General features: G+C 42.7%; 1 protein-coding gene across 5 annotated transcripts in view; it reads right to left on the bottom strand.

The window, feature by feature from the left end:
* Window positions 1-26,319, bottom strand: part of mbd1a (methyl-CpG binding domain protein 1a) — a 39,906-nt gene extending 13,587 nt beyond the window's left edge. The window contains exons 1-15 of one of the 5 annotated variants that reach the window (XM_046344790.1): window positions 26,199-26,263; window positions 25,880-25,981; window positions 23,741-24,124; window positions 23,039-23,259; window positions 21,381-21,567; window positions 19,172-19,264; window positions 18,027-18,744; window positions 12,053-12,090; window positions 9,157-9,247; window positions 8,078-8,139; window positions 7,093-7,218; window positions 6,929-6,973; window positions 6,633-6,686; window positions 2,650-2,721; window positions 2,384-2,536 (exon numbers count right to left, since the gene is read on the bottom strand). In XM_046344790.1, the coding sequence (XP_046200746.1) occupies window positions 2,384-2,536; window positions 2,650-2,721; window positions 6,633-6,686; window positions 6,929-6,973; window positions 7,093-7,218; window positions 8,078-8,139; window positions 9,157-9,247; window positions 12,053-12,090; window positions 18,027-18,744; window positions 19,172-19,264; window positions 21,381-21,567; window positions 23,039-23,259; window positions 23,741-23,914 (2,034 nt within the window). In that variant the 5' untranslated portion in view covers window positions 23,915-24,124; window positions 25,880-25,981; window positions 26,199-26,263. Of the gene's footprint in view, window positions 1-2,383; window positions 2,537-2,649; window positions 2,722-6,632; window positions 6,687-6,928; window positions 6,974-7,092; window positions 7,219-8,077; window positions 8,140-9,156; window positions 9,248-12,052; window positions 12,091-18,026; window positions 18,745-19,171; window positions 19,265-21,380; window positions 21,568-23,038; window positions 23,260-23,740; window positions 24,125-25,879; window positions 25,982-26,198 lie in introns of all 5 variants that reach the window. The other 4 variants (XM_046344794.1, XM_046344793.1, XM_046344795.1 and 1 more) reach the window with 4 other exon arrangements.
* Between the last annotated feature and the right edge of the window lie 1,097 nt (window positions 26,320-27,416).

The following is a 27,416-nucleotide window of genomic DNA, read 5'->3' as shown; positions in this document are numbered from 1 at the left end:
GCAGCCGTCATACCACTCAGGAAGGAGACGCGTTCTGTCTCCGAGAGATGAACGTACTTTGGTGTGAAAAGTGCAAATCAATCCCAGAACAACAGCAAAAAAGACCCTCTGAAGATATATAATAATAATAATAATAATATAAGCCATTTAGCAGACACTTTTATCCAAAGCGACTTACAGTCATGTGTGCATACATTCTACGTATGGGTGGTCCCGGGGATCGAACCCACTACCCTGGCGTTACAAGCGCCATGCTCTACCAACTGAGCTACACAGGACCTGCTGGAGGAAACGGGTACAAAAGTATCTATATCCACAGTAACACGAGTCCTATATCGACATAACCTGAAAGGCCGCTCAGCAAGGAAGAAGCCACAGCTCCAAAACCACCATAAAAAAGCCAGACTACAGTTTGCAACTGCACATGGGGACAAAGATCGTACTTTTTGGAGAAATGTACTCTGGTCTGATGAAACAAAAATCGAACTGTTTGGCCATAATGACCATCGTTATTTTTGGAGGAAAAAGGGGGATGCTTGCAAGCCGAAGAACACCATCCCAACCGTGAATCACAGGGCGGCAGCATCATGTTGTGGGGTGCTTTGCTGCAGGAGGGACTGGTGCACTTCACAAAATAGATGGCATCATGAGGCGGGAAAATTATGTGGATATATTGAAGCAACATCTCAAGACATCAGTCAGGAAGTTAAAGCTTGGTTGGGCAAATGGACAATGACCCCAAGCATACTTTCAAAGTTGTGGAAAAATGGCTTGAGGTCAACAAAGTCAAGGTGGCCATCAAAGTCCTGACCTCAATCCTATGGAACATTTGTGGACAGAACTGAAAAAGTGTGTGCGAGCAAGGAGGCCTACAAAACTGACTCAGTTACACCAGCTCTGTCAGGGGAATGGGCCCAAATTCACCCAATTTATTGTGGGAAGCTTGTGGAAGGCTACCCAAAACATTTGACCCAAGTTAAACAATGTAAAGGCAATGCTACTAAATACTAATTGAGTAAATGTAAACTTCTGACCCACTGAGAATGTGATGAAATAAATAATTGCTGAAATAAATAATTCTCTCTAATATTATTCTGACATTTCACATTCTTAAAATAAAGTGGTGGGGCCTCCCGGGTGGCGCAGTGGTCTAAGGGCACTGCATCGCAGCGCTAGCTGTGCCACCAGAGACTCTGGGTTCGCACCCAGGCTCTGTCGCAGCCGGCCGCGACCAGGAGGTCCGTTAGGGAGGTTTGGCCGGTAGGGATATCTTTGTCTCATCTCGCTCCTGTGGCGGGCCAGGCGCAGTGCACGCTAACCAAGGTCGCCAGGTGCACGGTGTTTCCTCCGACACATTGGTGCGGCTGGCTTCCGGGTTGGATGCGCACTGTGTTAAGAAGCCTGGCTTTTGACCTTCGTCTCTCCCGAGCCCGTACGGGAGTTGTCGCGATGAGACAAGATAGTAACTACTAACAATTGGATACCACGAAAAGGGGGTAAAACATTTTTTTCAATAATAAATAAAGTGGTGATCCTAACTGACCTAATACAGGGAATTTTTACTAGGATTAAATGTCAGGAATTGTGACAAACTGAGTTTAAATGTATTTGGCTAAAGTGTATGTAAACTTCCAACTACAACTGTACCATATACCATAACCATATACCATAACCATATGTACCAAAACAAGATCAAATACACCAGAACCACACGTACCATAACCATATGTACCATACAGAACCATATGTACCATAAAGAACCATACACCATAACCATATGTACCATATAGAACCATACACCAGAACCATATGTACCATACAGAACCATACACCAGAACCATATGTACCATACAGAACCATATGTACCATACAGAACCATATGTACCATAAAGAACCATATGTACCGTAAATAACCATATGCACCATATAGAACCACATGTACCATAAAGAACCATATGTACCATATAGAACCATACACCAGAACCATATGTACCATACAGAACCATACACCAGAACCATATGTACCATACAGAACCATATGTACCATACAGAACCATACACCAGAACCATATGTACCATACAGAACCATATGTAACATATAGAACCATACACCAGAACCATATGTACCATACAGAACCATACACCAGAACCATATGTACCATACAGAACCATACACCAGAACCATATGTACCATACAGAACCATACACCAGAACCATATGTACCATACAGAACCATACACCAGAACCATATGTACCATACATAACCATACACCAGAACCATATGTACCATACAGAACCATACACCAGAACCATATGTACCATACAGAACCATACACCAGAACCATATGTACCATACAGAACCATACACCAGAACCATATGTACCATATTAAGACAGCGGCGGTACTTGCACTTCTGTTTCTTTTTGTTGGCCCCTCCGTTCTTGGGTTTGTCCAGGCAGTAGACACATTTACCACAATCTGTACGCCGACAGGGAGCACACTGACCACAGCCCTGAGTACGCTTCTTCAATTTACCCTGAGAGAGAAAGGGAGAAACACATGAAGAAGTTGTCGTACCTGGGCGAGTGAGCAGGGGGGAAAAAACAGAGAGAAGGGTAAGAATGCCATCTGGGACTCAGACTGACTCACCGTTATACGTGAGATGTTAGTGGGTTCATGCGGGGGCTCTTCAGAGTCACTTCCCTCGCTGTGGTTATACACCTGTAGGATGACAACAGGAAGAGAAATGTCAGTCAAAAAAACATCTAGGGAGTTACCTTGGATGCATCCCAAGTAGCACCCGATTCCCTACAGGGACTTTTTACACGTTTTGTGATTGCAGTCCGAATTAAAAACGGATTACATTTAGATTTTGTGGTCACTGGCCTACACACACACACACACACACACACACACACACACACACACACACACACAAATATTCAATCCCTTTGTTATGTTAAGCCTAAATTAGTTCAGGAGTAAAAATGTGCTTAACAAGTCACATAATAAGATGCATGGACTCACTCCGTGTGCAATAATAGTGTTTAACATGATTTTTGAATGACATCTCTGTACCCCACACATACATCTGTAGGATCCCTCAGTCAAGCAGTGCATTTCAAACACAGATTCAACAACAAAAGACCAGGGAGGCTTTCCAATGACTCACAAAGAAGGGTTTGGCTGTTCTAGAATCTATTTTAGAATTCCAAAATCCAGTGAAGTTATTTTTTCCACGACCAGTACCAAAGTCCTTCACAGATTGGTCAGTTTGTTCGGGGGGCCAGTTTGCTCAGGGGGCAGTTTGCTCAGGGGGGCCAGTTTGCCCAGGGGGGGGCAGCCCTAGAAAGAGTCTTGGTGATTCCAAACTTCTTCCATTTAAGAATTATGGAGACCACTTGGGGACCTTCAATTCTGCAGACATTTTTTGGTACCCTTCCCCAGATCTGTGCCTCGACACAATCCTGTCTCTGAGCCCAACGGGCAATTCTTTCGAACTCAAAGCTTTTGGTTTTTACTCTGACATGCACTGTGGGGACCTTATATAGACAGGTGTGTGCCTTTCCAAATCATGTCCAATCAATTGAATTTACCACAGGTGGACTCCAATCAAGTTGTAGAAACATCTCAAGGATGATCAATGGAAACAGGATGCACCCGAGCTCAATTTCGAGTCTCATTGAGAAGGGCCTGAAAACGTATGTAAATACGGTATTTAAAAAAATACATTTCTAAACACCTGTTTTCGCTTTTTGTCATTATGGGGTATTGTGTGTAGATGGATGATCATTTTTGTTGTATAGTTTAATCCATTTTAGAATAAGATTAACGTCACAAAATGTGGAAGGGAAGGGGTCTGAATACTTTCCGAAATCACTGTATACACACACCACGTGACACAATGTGGACACCTGCTTGTCGAACATCTCGTTCCAAAATCATGGGCATTAATATGGAGTTGGTCCCCCCCCTTCGCTGCTACACCAGCCTCCACTCTTCTGGGAAGGCTTTCCACTAGATGTTGGAACATTGCTGCTATAACAGCCTCCACTCTTCTGGGAAGGCTTTCCACTAGATGTTGGAACATTGCTGCCATAACAGCCTCCACTCTTCTGGGAAGGCTTTCCACTAGATGTTGGAACATTGCTGCTATAACAGCCTCCACTCTTCTGGGAAGGCTTTCCACTAGATGTTGGAACATTACTGCTATAATAGCCTCCACTCTTCTGGGAAGGCTTTCCACTAGATGTTGGAACATTGCTGTTGGAACTCGCTTCCATTGGAAGCCACAAGAGCATTAGTGAGGTCGGGCTATATTATATGATGTTGGGCGATTAGGTCTGGCTCGCTGTCGGCGTTCCAATTCATCCCAAAGGTGTTCGATGGGGGTTGAGGTCAGGGCTCTGTGCAGGTCAGTCAAGTTCATCCACGGGGTCCTCCCGAGTGGTGCAGTGGTCTAAGGCACTGCATCGATATTGCTAGCTGTGCCACTAGAGATCCTGGTTCCGAGTCCAAACTCTGTCGCAGTCGGCTGCGATCGGGAGACCCATGGGGCGGTGCACAATTGCTTCCGGGTTAAGCGGGCATTGTGTCAAGAAGCTTGGTTGGGTCGTGTTTCGGAGGACGCATGGCTCTTGATCTTCGCCTCTCCCGAGTCCGTACTGGAGTTGCAGCGATGAGACAAGACTAGCTACTAAATGGATACCACGAAATTGGAGATAAGGGGTCAAATAAAACTATATATAATAATAATACAAATAATATATCCTTCCACACCGATCTCAACAAAGCATTTCTGTATGGACCTCGCTTTGTGCATTGTCATGCTGAAACAGGAACGGACCTTCCCCCAAACTGTTGCCACAAAGTTGGAAGCACAGAATCATCTAGAATGTCATTGTATGCTGTAGCGTTAAGATTTCCCTTCACTGGAACGAAGGGGCCTGAACCATGAAAAACAGCCCCAGACCATTATTCCTCCTCCACCAAACTTTACAGTTGGCACTATGCATTCAGGTAACATGAGGAATGACTACCATCTCTGTACCCCACACATACAGATAATTGTAAGGTCCCTCAGTCGAGCAGTGAATTTTAAACACAGATTCAGGGAAGTTTACCAATGCCTTGCAAAGGGATACTTATTGGTAGATGGGTACAAAATTAAAACAGCAGACATTGAATATCGCTCAGTTTAAAGGCTGTGATAGGAGAAAACTGAGGATGGATAAACATTATATAGTGACTCTACAATACTAACCTACATGACACAGTGAAACTAAAGAAGCCTGTACAGAATAAAAATATTCCAAAACATGCATCCTGTTTGCAACAAGGCACTACAGTAAAACTGCAAAAAATGTGGCAAAGCAATTGACCTTTTTTCCTGAATATAAAGTATCATGTTTGGGGAAAATCCAATACATTACTGAGTCCCACTCTCCATATTTTCAAGCGTAGTGGTGGCTGCATCATGTTATGAGTATTCTTGTAATCGTTAAGGGCTCCCGAGTGGCGCAGCGTTCTAAGGCACTGCATCTCAGTGCAAGAGGCGTCACTACAGTCCCTGGTTCACATCCGGCCGTGATTGGGAGTCCCATAGGGCGGCGCACAATTGGCCCAGCGTCTTCTGGGTTTGGCCAGGGTAGGCCATCATTGTAAATAAGAATTTGTTCTTAACTCACATGCCTAGTTAGGTTAAAAATGCTCAAATTTAAGGACTGGAGAGTTAAGGATAAAGGATTTAAAAAATCAAAACGGAATGGAGCACAGGCAGAATCCTAGAGTAAACCCTGGTTCAGTCTGCTTCCCACCAGACACTGGGAGATGAATTCACCTTTCAGCAGGACAACAACCTACAACACAAGGCCAAATATACACTGGAGATGCTTACCAAGGAGACAGTGAATGTTCCTGGGTGGCCGAGTTATAGTATTTGGCTTAAATCTGCTTGAAAATCTATGGCAAGACATGAAGATGGTTGCCTAGCAATGACCAGCAAACAATTTGACCAACAAACAATTTGCTTGAAGAATTTTGAAAATAATAAATGGCCAAATATTGTATAATCCAGGTGTGGATAGCTCTTTAAGATTTACCAAGAAAGACCCAAAGCTGTAATCGCTGCAAAAGCTGATTCTAACATGTATTGACTCAAGGGTGTGAATACTTCTGTAAATGACACATTTCTGCATTTCATTTTAAAAATACATTCGCAAACATTTCCCCCAAAAGTATTACTTTTGTCATTATGGGATATTGTGTGTAGATGGGTGAAAAAAAAATATTGAATCCATTTTTAAATTCAGACTAACACCAAAACATGAGGAATAAGTCAAGGGGTATGAATACTTTCTGAAGGCACTGTATATAGTGCACTATATAGGGAATATGGTGCCAGTTGGGGCACAGCCCTTGTCACACACCTAATAATAATGCACTGTATCCATGTGGGTGGTGTCCCTCAAGGCTCTACTCCAGGTCCTCTGCATGTCATTATTTATATAATTGAGTGGCATACCCATTATATAGGTGACGACAGACAACATCTCCCATTAGAAAGAAGTCTTCTGAACTCAATGGGACTTCCTGGTTAAATAAATATGTTCAATATTTAAAAAAAAACTTACAATTTTCTCTGGCTTCCACTCTACTTCCTCCTCCTTCTCTTTCACCCGTACCTTCTGTAAAAAAGACATGGGTTTGCTAGACTATGCAATTTTTTTTATTTGCCGAGTACATAGTGTTTACACCCCTCTTACGCTAAATTCATAAATCTAAGGATTCGACCCACCCGTACACCAACTGACTTTATTGTCTCCATGGGGATATTTTGTTGCAGTGTCAAGTACATGTTTAAAGTGGCATTTAAATACAAAACAAAATTGACAAACACCCATATTAAAATAAATGCATAAATACAAACCTTTCTCTGTGGTTTCAACTCTTGTTTTTCTTCCTCTTTAACCTTCTGGAAGATTACACATCATGAGAAATTCAATTGACAAATCATCCAAATGCTTTTTGTACGCAAGGACCGTGACAACCAAAACCAATCAATTACCATCAATTCAGTCAATCAACAAATACCTGTTGAGGAGTCCTCATCTTCTTCTGTGGCTTTTCTTCTACTTCTTCCTCCTCCTCCTCCTCCTCTTCGTCCTCTTCCTCCTCTTCTTCCAGTTCTTTCACAGATTCTTTCATCTTGGCTTTTCTCTGTGGGGACAACAGAACAATCTTGACCTTATCTGTGGCCTATATAAAGGTCGCAAAATTGTGTTAACTTTCCCCTAATCCCAATTGGAGGATTCATGGATTTCCTGCTAATTCCATCCTGAATGCAGGATGTCTTCCAAAATAGTGTTACATACATAATATATATATATATATATATACACATATATACACATATATACACACACATATATACACACACACATACATATATATATATATTTTCTTTTTATCAGACCCCTTGATATTTTGTTATGTTATGTTATATAGGACAATGACCCTAAGCAAACAGCCAAGACAACGCGTGATTGACTCAGCCAGAGCCCGGACTTGAACCCAATCGAACATCTCTGGAGAGATCTGAAAATAGCTGTTCAGCAACGCTCCCCATCAAACCTGACAGCTTGAGAGAATCTCCCCAAATACAGGTGTGCCAAGCTTGTCGTGTCATACCCAAGAAGACTTGAGGCTGTAATCGCTGCCAAAGGTGCTTCAACAAAGTACTGCGTAAAGGGTCTAAATACTTATGTAAATGTATTATTTCATTTATTTTAATTAAATTAGAAACAAAATTGTAAAAAACATTTTTCTTTGTCATTATGGGGTATTGTGTGTAGACTGTTGAGGTGTAACTTTGAGGTGTAACTTTGCATTAGGACTTTTGATGTCTATGCAAATCCCTAATGTCCAGGTGGTTGTTTATGCTACCCTACCCTTCAAGAAAGAAAACCAAATTACAATTGTTCCTCTTTGAAAAGCTTTGTTAGTTAAAAATGGTAATTTAAGTGTACTTCCTAAATTGACTGGATTTGAAATGAAATGGTCCAACCCTGCATCTTACCGATATACTCGGTCTCCTGGTGACCTTGGTTGATTTGTGTCCGACTCGCTTACGCTTCATCTGAAAAACAAAGCGCAAACCAAGAGCAGATGAGGAGTACCTTATCAAAAAACACATCATAAAAAACATGCTAATTCCATGTGGAATTAATACTTATAAAAAATGTTAAAAAGTATATTTTTGGAGTGCTGTCAATTTCATTCATTTAGTATGCCTCCCCAATGGCAACACTTTCCCTATATAAGTGCACTACTTTCTACCAGAACCCTATGGGCCCTGATCAGAAGTAGTGCAATAAATAGGCAATAGGGTGCCATTTGGGATGCGCACACTTAAAATATGGTATAGATTAAAAACCACCTTAGCATAAAGTGGAGTCAGGTTAAAAAGCGTACCTTAGTGTAAAGTGGAGTCAGGTTAAAAAGCGTACCTTAGCGTAAAGTGGAGTCAGGTTAAAAAGCGTACCTTAGCGTAAAGTGGAGTCAGGTTAAAAAGCGTACCTTAGCGTAAAGTGGAGTCTGGTTAAAAAGCGTACCTTAGCGTAAAGTGGAGTCTGGTTAGCGTAAAGTGGAGTCTGGTTAAAAAGCGTACCTTAGCGTAAAGTGGAGTCAGGTTAAAAAGCGTACCTTAGCGTAAAGTGGAGTCAGGTTAAAAAGCGTACCTTAGTGTAAAGTGGAGTCAGGTTAAAAAGCGTACCTTAGCGTAAAGTGGAGTCAGGTTAAAAAGCGTACCTTAGCATAGGGTGGAGTCAGGTTAAAAAGCGTACCTTAGCGTAAAGGGTGGAGTCAGGTTAAAAAGCGTACCTTAGCGTAGGGTGGAGTCAGGTTAAAAAGCGTACCTTAGCGTAGGGTGGAGTCAGGTTAAAAAGCGTACCTTAGCGTAAAGTAGCGTAAAGGAGGCAGGTTAAAAAGCGTACCTTAGCGTAAAGTGGAGTCAGGTTAAAAAAGCGTCACCTTAGCGTAAGTCTGGTGGAGTCAGGTTAAAAGCGTACCTTAGCGTAAAGTGGAGTCAGGTTCAAAAAGCGTACCTTAGCGTAGCGTAAAGTGGAGTCAGGTTAAAAAGCGTACCTTAGCGTAAAGTAGCGTAAAGTGGAGTCCTGCCACTGTTGCCGAATTCCTCTTCTTTGAACTCCAGTTGTTTCCCCCCTAGAACCCATTTATCCCCTCCCACCTGAGGACAGACCGACCAGCACAACACAGTCACTACAGCACACTACGGGAAGGGAGGGACATAGCAACCAGCACAACACAGTCACTACAGCACACTACGGGAATGGAAGGGAAGGGACAGAGCAACCAGCACAACACAGTCACTACAGCACACTACAGGAAGGGAAGGACAGACAGCACAGCACAACACAGTCACTACAGCACACTACGGGAATGGAAGGGAGGGACATAGCAACCAGCACAACACAGTCACTACAGCACACTAGAGGAAGGGAAGGGACATAGCAACCAGCACAACACAGTCACTACAGCACACTAGAGGAAGGAAGGGGGACAGAGCAACCAGCACAACACAGTCACTACAGCACACTACAGGAAGGGAAGGGACATAGCAACCAGCACAACACAGTCACTACAGCACACTACGGGAAGGGAGGGACATAGCAACCAGCACAACACAGTCACTACAGCACACTACAGGAAGGGAGGGACAGACCAACCAGCACAACACAGTCACTACAGCACACTACAGGAAGGGAGGGACAGACCAACCAGCACAACACAGTCACTACAGCACACTACGGGAATGGAGGGACATAGCAACCAGCACAACACAGTCACTACAGCACACTACAGGAAGGGAAGGGACATAGCAACCAGCACAACACAGTCACTACAGCACACTACAGGAAGGGAAGGGACATAGCAACCAGCACAACACAGTCACTACAGCACACTAGAGGAAGGGAAGGGACATAGCAACCAGCACAACAGTCACTACAGCACACTAGAGGAAGGGAAGGGACATAGCAACCAGCACAACACAGTCACTACAGCAAGGGAGGGACATAGCAACCAGCACAACACAGTCACTACAGCACACTACAGGAAGGGAGGGACATAGCAACCAGCACAACACAGTCACTACAGCACACTAGAGGAAGGGAAGGGACATAGCAACCAGCACAACACAGTCACTACAGCACACTACAGGAAGGGGAGGGAGGGACATAGCAACCAGCACAACACAGTCACTACAGCACACTACAGAAAGGGAAGGGAGGGACAGACCGACCAGCACAACACAGTCACACAGCACACTAGAGGAAAGGGACATAGCAACCAGCACAACACAGTCACTACAGCACACTAGAGGAACCAGGCTCACAGTGTCACTACAGCACACTATAGGAAGGGAGGGACAGGGTGCCATCTACTAAGTACTTCTAGGGTAGGGTTGCAGAATACGGGTGATTACATTCCCACAACACAGTCACTACAAATCAGGAAGGAAATAAAACCAACAACACAGTCACTACAGCACACTACAGGAATGGAGGGATTTCCAGAAAACCTGGGAAAGTTAGCAGCATTTGTTGCAACCAGCACCACAGTCACTACAGCACATAAGGAAGGGAAGTTACCATCGGCCTAAATGAATCACTTTGATTTATACGTTAAAAAAAAGGTAAAAACCATGAGGTTTGCACTCATGTTTGTAAAGGTTAATAAGAGACTAGTTGGTAGAAAGAAATGAACAGCTTTAACCCACAGCTTTAACCTGTGCATTGATTACAACTGACTCTGTAACGGGGCCCCCTGTATATATCCTCGTTATGTTATTCTTATTGTGTTACTTTTAATTGATTTATAACGACTGGGCCAACTGACAGACCCTGCCAGACAGGTGGCACAGTCACTACAGCACACTACAGGGGGGAACTGACAGGCCCTGCCAACAGGTCACTACAGCACACTACAGGGGGAAGGGAGGGACAGACCCTGCACAACCGGTCACACTATGTTTGAGTTCCAAATGGCACTGAACCGTATAGTGTGCAACTGACCAGGCTCCAGTGCCAGACCGGAATAGGGTGCCATCTACTAATGACTGAACCAGAATGTGATTACAGACCCTGCCAGTAAAATCAGGAGGTGGCAGTATAACAGAAAACCTGGGAAAGTTGAGCAGCAACCCTATGCCAGACCGGTGGCCTAAATGAATCACTTTGATTTATACATTTAAAAAAGGTAAAAACCATGAGGTTTGCACTCACTAAAGGTTAATAAGAGACTAGCCAGACAGGTGGCAGTTTAACCCACAGCTTTAACCTGTGCATTGATTACAACTGACTCTGTAACGGGGCCCCCTGTATATATCCTCGTTATGTTATTCTCATTGGTTACTTTTAATTGATTTATAACGACTGGGCCAACTGACAGACCCTGCCAGACAGGTGGCCGTATAACGACTGGGCCAACTGACAGGCCCTGCCAGACAGGTGGCCGTATAACGACTGGGCCAAGTGACAGACCCTGCCAGACCGGTGGCCGTATAACGACTGGACCAACTGACAGACCCTGCCAGACAGGTGGCAGTATAACGACTGGACCAACTGACAGACCCTGCCAGACAGGTGGCAGTATAACGACTGGGCCAACTGACAGACCCTGCCAGACAGGTGGCAGTATAACAACTGGACCAACTGACAGACCCTGACTCTGCTGCAACTAAAAGAAATGTGCATCAGGACCAACATAGGACATTGTAGGGTGATCCAGGATCAGCTTCCTCTCCACAAAACCATTAGTGGAGTAAATGCAAAACTGACTCAGGATCAGTGTCTTAGGTGCAACTTCACCTTACATTAACATAGAACAGGGACAATACTACAGACGATAGTAAACAGCTACAGAATTAAAAGGATGCTTTATCCAATCAGACTAGCAGAACAGGAGTAGCCAACGCATGCAGAGTGAAAGACAGTTCGGCGGGCAGAGATGGATCATGTTAGGTCGGTCTTACCTTTCTGAATACAATACTTGGGGACTGTTTCTTCTCAGCTGGAGAACACAAAAAAAAACACAAATACTTCAACCAAACAGACAGAAAGATGCCCCGAGGACTGTATATAATATAATACAAACTACAGCCACTCAAAGTGACTCTTTTCCTCGAGACTCATCTGAACCAACAAGCGACAACGATTTACAGTTGACTGTCGTCTTCTAGATATAACTGCCACACCTTCAAGTGCTCCACACACACACACCGTGGTCAGGAATCCCAGCATCCCTGGGGGTACACTACAAAGTGCACCAGCTAACTTTGGTGATTTTTTGATTCATTAAGGTTATTTCAGAATAGTGGATCCGACTTTAAGACCTATGTTTCCCGGACTAAAGGTCCCGAAGCATCTGCATTTGTGTTTTTTATCTTTACCAGAATAAAAAATAAATTGTACAAGTGCTAGTGAATTTCCATAGCAGCTGCTAGCTAAATATGCAAAGGCAAATAAACGAATTGCAAAGACAGGCAATCCAGCTCATAAAGTTATACATCTATAGGTAGAATATATTTTTTTGTGAGGTTGGATATTTACAAGCCAATGTGAACGAGAGACATTGTGCAAATGAACAAAGTTTTAATGCATGCTTGTCTGAAGGAAGAACAGCACTGTCTCTGGAGCAGCATGTGCACACGCTAGTGTTGCACGGTATACCGAAACGTCAGTACTTTGTTGATACTAGAACATGTAAAACGGGTACTAGAATTGGTTACTTTTGGTACTTCTGTCAAAATGTGTCTCAGGGATCAAGGCTGCGTATCAGTGCAGCAGACCCCTTACTATAGATCCGCCGGTCTGCTCCACTAACTCACTGCTAGCCTCTATTGAGAGTCTGGGCTGCATCATGTTAGCTCCACTAAGTTACTGCTAGCCTGGGAGTCTGGGCTGTATCATGTTAGCTCCACTAACTCACTGCTAGCCTGGGAGTCTGGACTGTATCATGTTAGCTCCACTAACTCACAATAATTGTTTGCTAATATAATAATTGCTTGCAATGATGTAACTTTGGTCATGGCGAAAGGTAAAATCCTTTGCATAATAATAATAAATGCCATTTAGCGGACGCTTTTATCCAAAGCGACTTACAGTCATGTGTCCATACATTCTACGTATGGGTGGTCCCGGGGATCGAACCCACTACACTGGCGTTACAAGCGCCATGCTCTACCAACTGAGCTAGAGAAGGACCATAATTTGCCATAATTTGTGGTAATGTAGGCATAAATTGCCTACATTACCACAAATAGTAATAGCTAATTATGGAAAATAAGATATACAGGATTTTTTTAAATATATACATTTATTTTTGATGGCATATATACAGTGCCTTGCGAAAGTATTCGGCCCCTTGAACTTTGCGACCTTTTGCCACATTTCAGGCTTCAAACATAAAGATATAAAACTATTTTTTTGTGACGAATCAACAACAAGTGGGACACAATCATGAAGTGGAACGACATTTATTGGATATTTCAAACTTTTTTAACAAATCAAAAACTGAAAAATTGGGCGTGCAAAATTATTCAGCCCCTTTACTTTCAGTGCAGCAAACTCTCTCCAGAAGTTCAGTGAGGATCTCTGAATGATCCAATGTTGACCTAAATGACTAATGATGATAAATACAATCCACCTGTGTGTAATCAAGTCTCCGTATAAATGCACCTGCACTGTGATAGTCTCAGAGGTCCGTTAAAAGCGCAGATAGCATCATGAAGAACAAGGAACACACCAGGCAGGTCCGAGATACTGTTGTGAAGAAGTTTAAAGCCGGATTTGGATACAAAAATATTTCCCAAGCTTTAAACATCCCAAGGAGCACTGTGCAAGCGATAATATTGAAATGGAAGGAGTATCAGACCACTGCAAATCTACCAAGACCTGGCCGCCCCTTTAAACTTTCAGCTCATACAAGGAGAAGACTGATCACAGATGCAGCCAAGAGGCCCATGATCACTCTGAATGAACTGCAGAGATCTACAGCTGAGGTGGGAGACTCTGTCCATAGGACAACAATCAGTCGTATATTGCACAAATCTGGCCTTTATGGAAGTGGCAAGAAGAAAGCCATTTCTTAAAGATATCCATAAAAAGTGTCGTTTAAAGTTTGCCACAAGCCACCTGGGAGACACACCAAACATGTGGAAGAAGGTGCTCTGGTCAGATGAAACCAAAATTGAACTTTTTGGCAACAATGCAAAACGTTATGTTTGGCGTAAAAGCAACACAGCTCATCACCCTGAACACACCATCCCCACTGTCAAACATGGTGGTGGCAGCATCATGGTTTGGGCCTGCTTTTCTTCAGCAGGGACAGGGAAGATGGTTAAAATTGATGGGAAGATGGATGGAGCCAAATACAGGACCATTCTGGAAGAAAACCTGATGGAGTCTGCAAAAGAACTGAGACTGGGACGGAGATTTGTCTTCCAACAAGACAATGATCCAAAACATAAAGCAAAATCTACAATGGAATGGTTCAAAAATAAACCTATCCAGGTGTTAGAATGGCCAAGTCAAAGTCCAGACCTGAATCCAATCGAGAATCTGTGGAAAGAACTGAAAACTGCTGTTCACAAATGCTCTCCATCCAACCTCACTGAGCTCGAGCTGTTTTGCAAGGAGGAATGGGAAAAAAATTCAGTCTCTCGATGTGCAAAACTGATAGAGACATACCCCAAGCGACTTACAGCTGTAATCGCAGCAAAAGGTGGCGCTACAAAGTATTAACTTAAGGGGGCTGAATAATTTTGCACGCCCAATTTTTCAGTTTTTGATTTGTTAAAAAAGTTTGAAATATCCAATAAGTGTCGCTCCACTTCATGATTGTGTCCCACTTGTTGTTGATTCTTCACAAAAAAATACAGTTTTATATCTTTATGTTTGAAGCCTGAAATGTGGCAAAAGGTCGCAAAGTTCAAGGGGGCCGAATACTTTCGCAAGGCACTATATATATATATATATATATACTTAAATAAATAATATTTCAATGTTTCAATGTTGGGGTATCTCTTATAAAATGGGCTAAAATTATGTACACCTTAGGTGTAAAATAGTAAATAACGGCTAAATCTCAGAAAGTTTTAAACTGTTAAGAGGAATAAACAAGGTTGTCCACTATCGGTATATCTATTTATTGTTGCCATCGAAATGTTAGCTGTTAAAATGAGATCCAACAATAATATTAAGAGATTAGAAATCCGTGGCTTTTAAACACAAGTGTTTCATTGTACGCTGATGATTCATGTCTTCATTTAAATCAACAGCCTCTTAGAGGATCTAGATACTTTTGCTAACCTCTCTGGATTAAAACCAAGTGTACTATATTACGTATTGGATCACAAACCAACAAAAAATCAAATTTTTACATTACCGTGTAGTTTACCGATAAAATGGTCTGATGGGGAAGTGGACATACTCGGTATACATATCCCGAAAGAAATTCTCACTCCAATACATTTTTATATAAAGTTAGCAAAAATAGATCTTGCTATCAGGGAAAGGAAAATACCTATCTATATGTGGAAAAATCACCCTGATTAACTCTTTAGTCATATCACAGTTTACCTATTTGCTTATGGTTTTGTCTACACCTAGCAACCTGCTATTTGAACAAATAAATATTCAATTTTATTTGGAATGGCAAGCCAGACAAAATTGTCGGATGTTTTCGAGGCACAACATTACTGATCATAAAGCGCCAATGTAAACTGAGGTTTTTGAATATAAATATGAACTTTATCGAACATACATGTATTGTGTAACATGAAGTCCTATGAGTGTCATTTGATGAAGATCATCAAAGGTTAGTGATTAATTTTCTCTCTATTTCTGCTTTTTGTGACCCCTCTCTTTGGCTGGAAAATGGCTGTGTGTTTTTTGAGACTAGGCTCTGACCTAACATAATCATATGGTGTGCTTTCGCAGTAAAACCTTTTTGTAATCAGACATGATGGGTAGATTAACAAGAAGTTAAGCTTTAATTTGGTGTATTGAACTTGTGAATGTATGAAAGTTAAATATTTAAAAAAAATATTTGAATTTCCTGCTCTGCCTTTTCAGCAGATGCCCGCTAGCGGAACCACTAGCCCTAACAAGCTAGAGGTGTGTTATTTAAAAAAAAATTTTTTTACATTTGCATAATTAACCCAAGATAGACCACAGCCTGTCATTTCCAATGGGAGAAAATTAATTATAGTGGGCAGAGCCAAACACGAGCTGGCGACAGGCTATTGGTCCGTTCTATCATGCATTTCCATATTTCCATTAGGGAACGCCTACTCTGAAGTGGCAGTAACTCAATAAGTCCCTTCACTCCTTATGAACACCATTGTTTTTCAACGTTAGCAAAGTCTACAAAACTTAGTGCACGCTGTTCGTAACAGATTCTAGTTTTGAAAACAGAAAACTGTTTTGATTTCATAAATGAGAAAATTAGCAGAATGTCGGCCAAAATCCATCTCGCTCCATCTTCTCCCACTGGGCTTCCTCTCACGACCATATTTTAACTTATTCTGTCGTCTCGCCGAAAGATTATCTATTGCCTCAGCAAACTGAGTAGGTGCGCACACAGGAGAGAAGAGCAATTCTTACACTATCGTTCTAAATTCATTCACCTTCTTCTTCATCCTCATCATTCGGTTCATTCAAATGTAATACATTCTGTTTCTCCTGTTCAACGACTCCAAATCTCGTTTGTATGCACTCCAAACGGGATAACAGGATATAGTTAATTAAATCATCAAAAAAAGGGGGGGGGGTGTGTGTGATTATGTATTAGTGGATATAAGTATTTTAGAAAATATTATGTGAATTAGGCCTCATGTCAAATCATTGTCAAAAGTGCAAGAGACACTGTTGCACGACAAACAGGTGCTGTTAAGACTACAATATAATGTATCTGACTGTTTGGAACAGTGTAAACACTGAATAAGTAATACCAGTGAGTCTGTTCTAATGAAAAACATTTGTAAAGCCTTGATAATAGAGCGCAGCAAAGTTGTAAAAACAGACGGATTTGAGAAATTGTTTTATCCGACTGTTTCCGGTTGCATGAGGCTTGGTGATCACAGAATCAGTAGGATATTAAACAAAACACTCAAATAGTCAACAGAAGGCGGCAGCGTAGCCTAGTGGTTAGAGCGTTGGACTAGTAACCGGAAGGTTGAGAGTTCAACCCCCCGAGCTGACAAGGTACAAATCTGTCGTTCTGCCCCTGAACAGGCAGTTAACCCACTGTTCCCAGGCCGTCATTGACTTGCCTAGTTATTATATTCACTCTGTTATGTAGAAGCCTATCATTATGTGATCTCAGCTTCTATATAACTTTATTAAAACGAGCACCATTCACCAGAGTAGCCTAAAGTACAGAAGCAACACGTGTGCAGAAGCTTCGGAATCTTTAGGTTTTTTTTGAGTGGTGAGGGATCTGGGAAAAGTCTGATCTGCAGCCATTCTGTTCAGAATCTTTTTTTTTGAGTGGTGAGGGATCTGGGAAAAGTCTGATCTGCAGCCATTCTGTTCAGAATCTTTAGGGGTTTTTTTGGAGAGGGTGAGGGATCTGGGAAAAGTCTGATCTGCAGCCATTCTGTTCAGAATCTTTAGGGGTTTTTTTGGAGGGGGGTGAGGGATCTGGGAAAAGTCTGCAGCCATTCTGCAGAATCCTGGGAAAACTCTGTCTGCAGCCAATCTTTAGGGGTTTTTTTGGAGGGGGTGGGCTGGGAAAAGTTTTTTGGAGGGGCTTTTTTGGAGGGGGGTGGGGGATCTGGGAAAAGTCTGATCTGCAGCCACTCTGTTCAGAATATTCAGGGAAGCTGGCTGGCTAACTCCTTGATCCTGTTTTGTAGTCTAGCCCTCTGAGAAAGATAAGCCAGTGTTCCTGGCTTGTTGAATACAAAAGAATGGAGAGAAAAAAATAATAAGAAAAGGACTCACCATCTTTGTCATTGGCTGTTTTCATCTGCTGAATCCTCTCACCGTAGGAGCCTGGCCTACGGGACGTTACTTCCACTGACTCTGCCTGTCCACGTCTACCTGTACACGTTGGTTTCTCGGTGTCCATTTCTCTGTGTCCATTCAGCACAATATTAGATCCACTCCACTGTTGGGTCCACTGGGTTACCAGGGAACGGTGCTGAGGGGGAGGGGAGGTGATTGGGTCCAGATCCACATCCGGCCTATGGATCACTACTACCTTCCTGTGCCTCTCTGGGGTTTGTAGTCCTAATTGAGAGAGCGGATTCTTGGTTGGGCTAGGTGGTTGTAGTCCTGACTGAAGGAGCTGGTTGTTGGTCGGGCTGAGAGGCAGGAGAGACTGAGACAGATGAGGGATTACCGCGTCTCGGCTTGAAGAGGCCACGGCACCGAGTCTCTGTGGGGAGATCTGCTCCAGACGGAGAGAGGGGGAGCCACTAGCCAGGGATGGCTTAGGGGTGGTGGGGAGGCTGTTGTGGATAACAGCAGTGGGGGACTGTGTGATGTGTGGGAAGCTGGCCTGACTCTGTGGTGTGCGCTGGGGAGTTCCAGGGAAGCCATCGGGGGTGTGGTTCCGGTCCAGGTCTGGAGTGCCTGTCCTGGGGGTGTCGGTCATAGGGGTACCAGCCCTGGAGGTGCTCGTACTAGAGGAGTGAACTTCCTCCAAGTGGTTCAAATGCTGTGGTGAGGAAATAAACCTAAATATATATATTTTTTACATAACTACTGTGTACATACACAGCAATATCGGAGGTGGAAACCAGGGTCGATCACTAGGAACCAATCAGAAGCAAGCGGGCTGAAAACGGGGGCGGTTCTTCCTTATTCACTAATGAATAAGACCCATTGCACCAGGAATAATAATGGCACCAGGAATAATAATGGCACCAGGAATAATAATGGCACCAGGAATAATAATGGCACCAGGAAGTAAGGCCCCCGGGAATAATAATGGCACCAGGAATAATAATGGCACCAGGAATAATAATGGCACCAGGAATAATAATGGCACCAGGAATAATAATGGCACCAGGAAGTAAGGCCCCCGGGAATAATAATGGCACCAGGAATAATAATGGCACCAGGAAGTAAGGAAGTGTTTTTACCTTCAACCTGCTCTTCTCATCCAAGAAGAGTCCTGACTGGAAGTCAAAATGAGAGAGGTCCATGCCATCACGGAGGTATTTGGTCAGTTCAACCTTAGAATATAGAATATAACTTTATTGACCATCCAAGGCAAAACAACGTTATTTAGCATCAATGTAAAACATCACATACAGATCATACACATGCAGCCTACAATACCAGTATCACCCCACTCCTTAGTATCATGGGACATACCAGTATCTCCATACCAGTATCATGGGCCATACCAGTATCTCCATACCAGTATCAATCCGCCATACCAGTATCACCCCGCTCCTTAGTATCATGGGCCATACCAGTATCTACATACCAGTATCACCATACCAGTATCACCATACCAGTATCACCCCACTCCTTAGTATCATTGGACATACCAGTATCTCCATACCAGTATCATGGGACATACCAGTATCACCATACCAGTATCTCCATACCGGCATCTCCATACCGGCATCTCCATACCGGCATCTCCATACCAGCATCTCCATACCAGCATCTCCATACCAGCATCTCCATACCAGCATCTCCAGCATAACCCCACTCCTTAGTATCATGGGCCATACCAGTATCACCATACCAGCATCTCCATACCAGCATCTCCATACCAGCATCACCCCACTCCTTAGTATCATGGGCCATACCAGTATCACCATACCAGTATCTCCATACCAGTATCACCATACCAGTATCACCCCACTCCTTAGTATCATGGGCCATACCAGTATCACCATACCAGTATCACCCCACTCCTTAGTATCATGGGCCATACCAGTATCACCATACCAGCATCCCCATACCAGCATCTCCATACCAGTATCTCCCCACTCCTTAGTATCATGGGCCATACCAGTATCAAGGGCCATACCAGTATCTCCATACCAGTATCAAGGGCCATACCAGTATCACGGTCCATACCAGTATCACGGTCCATACCAGTATCACAGTCCATACCAGTATCACAGTCCATACCAGTATCACCATACCAGTATCTCCATACCAGTATCTCCATACCAGTATCACCCACTCCTTAGTATCATGGGCCATACCAGTATCTCCATACCAGTATCACCATACCAGTATTTCCATACCATATCTCCATACCATGCTTGTGTTTATAACTCCAACAGTACAGTAATACCTAGCTAAATGCCTGTGTTTCTAGCTCCAACAGTAATACCTAGCTAAATGCCTGTGTTTCTAGCTCCAACAGTAATACCTAGCTAAATACCTGTGTTTCTAGCTCCAACAGTACAGTAACACCTAGCTAAATGCTTGTGTTTCTAGCTCCAACAGTACAGTAATACCTAGCTAAATACCTGTGTTCCTAGCTCCAACAGTACAGTAACACCTAGCTAAATGCTTGTGTTTCTAGCTCCAACAGTACAGTAATACCTAGCTAAATGCTTGTGTTTCTAGCTCCAACAGTACAGTAATACCTAGCTAAATGCTTGTGTTTCTAGCTCCAACAGTACAGTAATACCTAGCTAAATGCTTGTGTTTCTAGCTCCAACAGTACAGTAATACCTAGCTAAATGTTTGTGTTTCTAGCTCCAACAGTACAGTAATACCTAGATAAATGTCTGTGTTTCTAGCTCCAAAGTACAGTAATACCTAGCTAAATGCCTGTGTTTCTAGCTCCAACAGTAATACCTAGCTAAATGCCTGTGTTTCTAGCTAGGGTATGAAAAAAAAAACATTTATTAAAATTGGTAGACAGTTTGTAATAGCAATTAGGCACCTTGGGGGTTTGTGGTATATGGCCAATATACCACGGCTAATGGTAGCGTCCATGCACTCTGCGTTGAGTCGTGCGATAAGAACAGCACTTAGCCGTGGTATATTGGCCATATATCACAGACCCCCTGAGGTGCCTTATTGCTGTTATAAACTGGTTACCAAGTAGAACAGTAAAAAAAAAAAAGTAAAAGACATGGTTTTTGTCATACACGTGGTATACGATCTGATATACCACGGCTTTCAGCCAATCAGCGTTCAGGACTCTTTACCACATGATGAACACCTTCTCTTTCTACGACATAGACTGACCAGGTGAATCCAGGTGAAAGCTATGATCCCTTTATTGAGGTCACCTGTTAAATCCACTTCAAACGTTAATTCATTCCCGGACCGCTACCCTGTCTCTCTGTAGAAGTATTTAGGTGTGTTCACCTTGCTCCTCATGCGGTCCCCACAAGGACTGCAGTAGTACGTGTCCCACTTCCTCTTAGCGGGCAGGGTGGTTGAGCGTCGGAACACCACTCTGCGTTTCCAGCCCGGTCCTAAAGAGGAGCAATCTTCCCAGTCGTCGTCAGCCTGTACCGGAACCTTCCACCTCCACCTGCGCTTAGGAGCCGGTCTGGACAAAGGATAACGTACGTCTGAGCCAGAACAACCCACATAACACTAGTCTATCTCCTGTTTCTGTAGTGAGACAGCTTGATGTACCAGTACACCTGGGGCGGCAGGGTAACCTATTGGTTAAAGCGTTGGACTAGTAACCGGAAGGTTGCAAGTTCAAACCCCCGAGCTGACAAGGTACTAACCTGTCATTCTACCCCTCAACAGGCAGTTAACCCACTGTTCCTAGGCCGTCATTGAAAATAAGAATTTGTTCTTAACTGACTTGCCTGGTTAAATAAAGATACAATTAAAAAATATCACAGGGCTAAGAGACATCCATCCCTTTTTATTTGAACAGAAAAAGTAACAAGCTGTCAGGTTGCACATGGTATGCTCGGTTAATGAGACATTCATCCCTTTACACATGGTATGCTCGGTTAATGAGACATTCATCCCTTTACACATGGTATGCTCGGTTAATGAGACATTCATCCCTTTACACATGGTATGCTCGGTTAATGAGACATTCATCCCTTTTCACATGGTATGCTCGGTTAATGAGACATTCATCCCTTTTCACATGGTATGCTCGGTTAATGAGACATTCATCCCCACATGGTATTCGGTTAATGAGACATTAATCCCTTTACACATGGTATGCTCGGTTAATGAGACATTCATCCCTTTGCACATGGTATGCTCGGTTAATGAGACATTCATCCCTTTGCACATGGTATGCTCGGTTAATGAGACATTCATCCCTTTACACATGGTATGCTCGGTTAATGAGACATTCATCCCTTTGCACATGGTATGCTCGGTTAATGAGACATTCATCCCTTTGCACATGGTATGCTCGGTTAATGAGACATTCATCCCTTTTCACATGGTATGCTCGGTTAATGAGACATTCATCCCTTTACACATGGTATGCTCGGTTAATGAGACATTCATCCCTTTACACATGGTATGCTCGGTTAATGAGACATTAATCCCTTTACACATGGTATGCTCGGTTAATGAGACATTCATCCCTTTGCACATGGTATGCTCGGTTAATGAGACATTCATCCCTTTGCACATGGTATGCTCGGTTAATGAGACATTCATCCCTTTACACATGGTATGCTCGGTTAATGAGACATTCATCCCTTTGCACATGGTATGCTCGGTTAATGAGACATTCATCCCTTTGCACATGGTATGCTCGGTTAATGAGACATTCATCCCTTTTCACATGGTATGCTCGGTTAATGAGACAACTGTTCTTAAAAACCAAAAGAAAGTTGCAGAATGCAGACACTAACTAATGTAATAATATAATAAATAATGAAAACCATTTTACATTTCAGTCATATAGTAGACACTCTAAAAGCCAGAGAATTTAGTGGGGGAAACAACCAGAATTCAGTCATTACAACTAGCCACTATCGGCTAAATCAGTTACCAGGAAGATCAAGTGTGAGTGAAGAAATTAAATTCCATACCTCTGTTCATTATCACGCTCCTCCATCTCTTCCCCATCGTCAATGTCGTCCTCCCCCAGGGGCTCAGACCAGGCCCCAGGCGGCCCATCCAGACACCTCCCTCCTTCCCTTGTCCCCTGGGCCAAAACTAGTCGTTCACTGGAGACCGTATGCATCTGGACCTCTGCTCCTAGAGGGAGCATGTCGCTCTCCAGCTGGATCAGCGCCTCTTCACCACGGGTCTGTCGCGTTACAGAACATTCAGATAGAAATGGTGTCAACTCTAGTCACTGTTCAGGAGGATGTAATGCCACAGAACATTCAGATAGAAATGGGGTTTAGAACAAATATGATTCTCTCAAAATCGGAAAAAATGCTAGCATAGCTTAAAAAATATATATAAAAATCGGCTTGTTGCAGGTACGTGGAATAATTTGATGACATTTTTTTTACTTTTTTTTTTTTTAAAGACCTGCTATAGCTGAATAAACTGAAATTATGGTGCCAAGAGTATAAAATGTATACAACGTAATTCCTATGTAAATGACTGTAAATTGCTTAGGATAAAAGTGTCTGCTAAATGGCATATGTTAATATATAATACTTTTCTTTAAAATTACAATTGTCTGTTGGATAAAATAAGGACTGGAGTGAGCTCTGTCTGTTTTCTTTCTGCAATGTTCAAAACCGTCTTTCAGATCACTGAAAACACCCCTCACTCACCTCTTCTTCAGCCCCGGCCTGGTCTCCCTGATTGGCTCCCTCTCCGAGGTCCGGAGCCTGATTGGCCGCGTGGCTCAGGGGTGTGTCCTCCTCCAGAGCAATGTGTCGTGCCACCATCCTACCCTCTACTGTGTCTCTCCTTAGGATGAGCAGTTTAGGGCGCTTCCTGTCCATGTCGGGTCGAATGTAATCTAGTTAAGCCTACTCACTGTTTATCATCCATGTTCAGTAACGTTACTGACTCACAGCAAACACAGGTGCTCCTCTGTTCTCGCCTGGAGCCTTACGACATATGAAGGTCTATACACAAAGTCTCTAGTCTCTTCATCCTGGCATTTGTGGTGGTAAGAGGTTTGGGTGGGGTCAGCTGATGTTTGGGAAACTCTGAAATAAAAGGAAAAAAATGTCAGTCGGTATCATTATTTGTTATAATATAGAAAGAACGAGGTAACAAATGGACAGTTCTGAAATTATCAATATATAACCTACATTCAAAATGTTAATTCAAAACTCTCAACCATTGACAACGATTGCTAGGACCAAACATGTGATTTACTGTGAACTAACATGCAAGGCATACGTAACATAGAAACAACAAGAAACCATGGACATTGGCTCGATTGAAACCATCAATCCGGAGCTTGGCGTTCACCCATGTGGGTTTCCAAGGCTACACGCTGGTGCCTTGGTGATATGTTTAGTACCGGAGAAGAAGAAGAAGAAAGAAAGAAAATATGTGGTTGCCATGGTGATCACAGCGCACTGATCGAGGGTGGGCCGGCAGAACAAAACTAAAAAACACGTGTCTGCAGAGATGCAGCAGCATAATAACGTAATGCTGACACCACTTTCCAAGATAACAGAACATGAGTGGAAAAAACACCTAATGGATCATTTATAAACAAGCTTATTAGAAAATAATTACCAGGGGGCGTGGGAAATGTAATACCTAAATTATTAAGCCTACACCTGCAAAGTTAGAATATTTACAGGCCTTTGGGGTTGCTCTTGGAAGTTTAAACCCTGCCCGTGTTTTAAATCCAACCAATCACCTGGCGGCTTAAATTAATCAATTAGTCATATTGACTAATTAAACTACAAAACTCACAAGGAACCCCACATCATCAAGCTTTAAACACAGTGCTAGTAAGGTGGGGTATAGGGGAAACACTGAATCAATGACTGCAGCACTGTGCTCAAATCACAATGAAGGGCAGCCCCTTGTATACAGGAGTGCATAGGAATGCACTTGGTCCCTCTGGAAAAGTGTCTGCTAAGATGTCAAAAATATAAATAGAACTGAGAAAAACCTCAATATCATCATGAAAATGTGTTTGGGTTATTGTAATAATATTATCTGGTGGGCTATTTAAGACTGACTGGTGTCAGATCTCCTTATCAATCTGTAGTTGATGAATGGGCCATCTGCCAAGTTCTTGTTAGTTCTTGTTACAGTATTTTGCCTTGACAAACTCAACACACACTGTAGTTGGCTAGTAGGTACGGACAGCTGTTTCGAACTGCAGCAATGAAATCACTACAACTTCATCTGATTGTAGTGTTGTTTTGATGAACATTACCAACACGTTTGATACATAGCTTAGTGACCCACAAAGCTGTTATCTACCAAACTCTTAAAACAACAACTGGAAACATGGCTTGGTTGTTGCAAGTCATTAACATGGGTAGGCGCGCATCGAAACACTGTAGCAACAAACAAAAAAAACACTTTCATGTTGCATCCGCCATGATTCAGCCTGGTCGTCGGATCCATGTGACTCCCAACAACAGGGGATGTATTCATTACACATATTCTGTTGCATAACGTTTACGTTTGTGAAACCCGATTTTTCGACGTAACGTAAAAACTGTTGGGTACTTAAACGGAAGTTGTGGTTCACTTTGAAATGGTATGGTTTCCACGCGTTTGCCATTCAAATCCGAATAATAGTCTGCGAAGTTGCTGTCTCTGAAGGTGCTGGGTTTCTTCAACCTCTTCCATACGTTTTTTTTTAAGAGACACGATTGAACTACAACTTATTTTTTTTAAGAACAAAACGGAACTCAAGAACGTTTGAAGTAACGTTTCTGTTCCACATAGAAAACGTTTTGCAAGCAGAATCAACGTAATGAATATACCCTTCCTCGTTGTGTAGGACCCTCCTCTGCTGCTCACTCCCCCTCTCTCCGTTCTCCGTCCACGGCTCCGTGTGTTTTCCCCTCGGCGCTACTACTGAAAAACTGATCATTGCAGGAGAATATTACGCGCTGCACAGATTTATTTCTTCTAATTCTCATGTTATAATGATTCTGTTTCGAAAAAAAACTCCATTCGTGATTTTTTTTTTGGGGGGGGGGGGTCAGCGATGTAGCGCCAATCTTTGTTACTAATTTGCAACGTTGCAACAAATGTAAACAAACCCTCTAAAATGGACAGGAATTGGTTGAAAATACTCACAGAGTAAAGCTTCTTCCATCGCGGCCGAAATCACGTTCGATCGTCTTCCTGTTCTCGTTTCCTTTTTTTTCTTCAGGGGACTAAATGTGTTGAACTGGGCATGTGCAGAACGAGCGGGAAGGGACGGCGATCGGCAAGATCATTAAAAAAATAAAGTATCGGCCAATTTGTATCGAGTCCAACTTTCAATGGTGACCGAGTTATGTGCACTATGACCAGTGCATCATGGGACTTAATGTCTCTTAATATTATAAATGTTGTTACCTTTAGTGAAGAATGATGGCAGAGGATCACGAACATGTTTCGACTCAATAAGACTAATGCCCTGATAAGACTAATTAGCCGACCCCATGATCAAACATTGCTACCCTTTCCCTTCTACGCAATCCCTTTGAGGGTCGGTGAGAACGTTAGAAAATGCGGTCTCTGTTGAATAGTATATATGTATTGGGGGAGGGGTGGCGCTCATGAATGGAATCGGACCTATACCATTTATTTGATTATTATTATCTGGTATGATAATCGATTTGAGTCATTTAGCAGACGCTGTTATCCAGAGGAATTTACAGTTTGTGCATTCATCGTAAGATAGCTAGGCGAGACAACCCCATATCGCCGTCATAGTCCCGTACATTTTCCCTCAATGTAGCTATCAGAAAAGACGGCCAAAACTGACGAGGAACAAACTGATTTTAGATCTTGAAAAAGAGGTCTGTTCTAAAACAAATATGGATGAACCAATATCTGGAAGTAGGCCATCACACCCAACCATTTATGCTGTAAAATTAATAGGATATCCATTCAAATGTCTCATTGGCAGGTTTTAATTTGTCACATAATTCCTAAACTCCATTCCAATACTTGGTTAAGAAGAAAAAGATGTAATGTTGACTTCGGGCAATAAAATACCATTAAAACACACGAAACACCATCAGTAACATGATGTCAGACAACACGTGAAAACGCTCTTCGACAGTTTGTGTGAAAATAGGAAACATACACATGTAGGTCCTCTAGTTGCTTTGCCCACGCCATGAATCCCTGTGTACAGTCGAAGTCGTCAGAAGTTTACCGACACCTTCGCCAAATACATTTACTCACTTTTTCACAATTCCTGACATTTAAATCCAAGTACAATTTCCCTGTCTTAGGTCAGTTAGGATCACCACTTTATTTTAAGAATGTGAAATGTCACAAAAATAGTAGAGAGAAGGATTT

This window comes from Oncorhynchus gorbuscha, linkage group LG03 (assembly GCF_021184085.1).
Source record: "Oncorhynchus gorbuscha isolate QuinsamMale2020 ecotype Even-year linkage group LG03, OgorEven_v1.0, whole genome shotgun sequence".
Lineage (NCBI taxonomy): Eukaryota > Metazoa > Chordata > Actinopteri > Salmoniformes > Salmonidae > Oncorhynchus > Oncorhynchus gorbuscha.
Note: the sequence above shows the minus strand (reverse complement) of the source record. Positions and strands in the feature narration are given on the sequence as shown.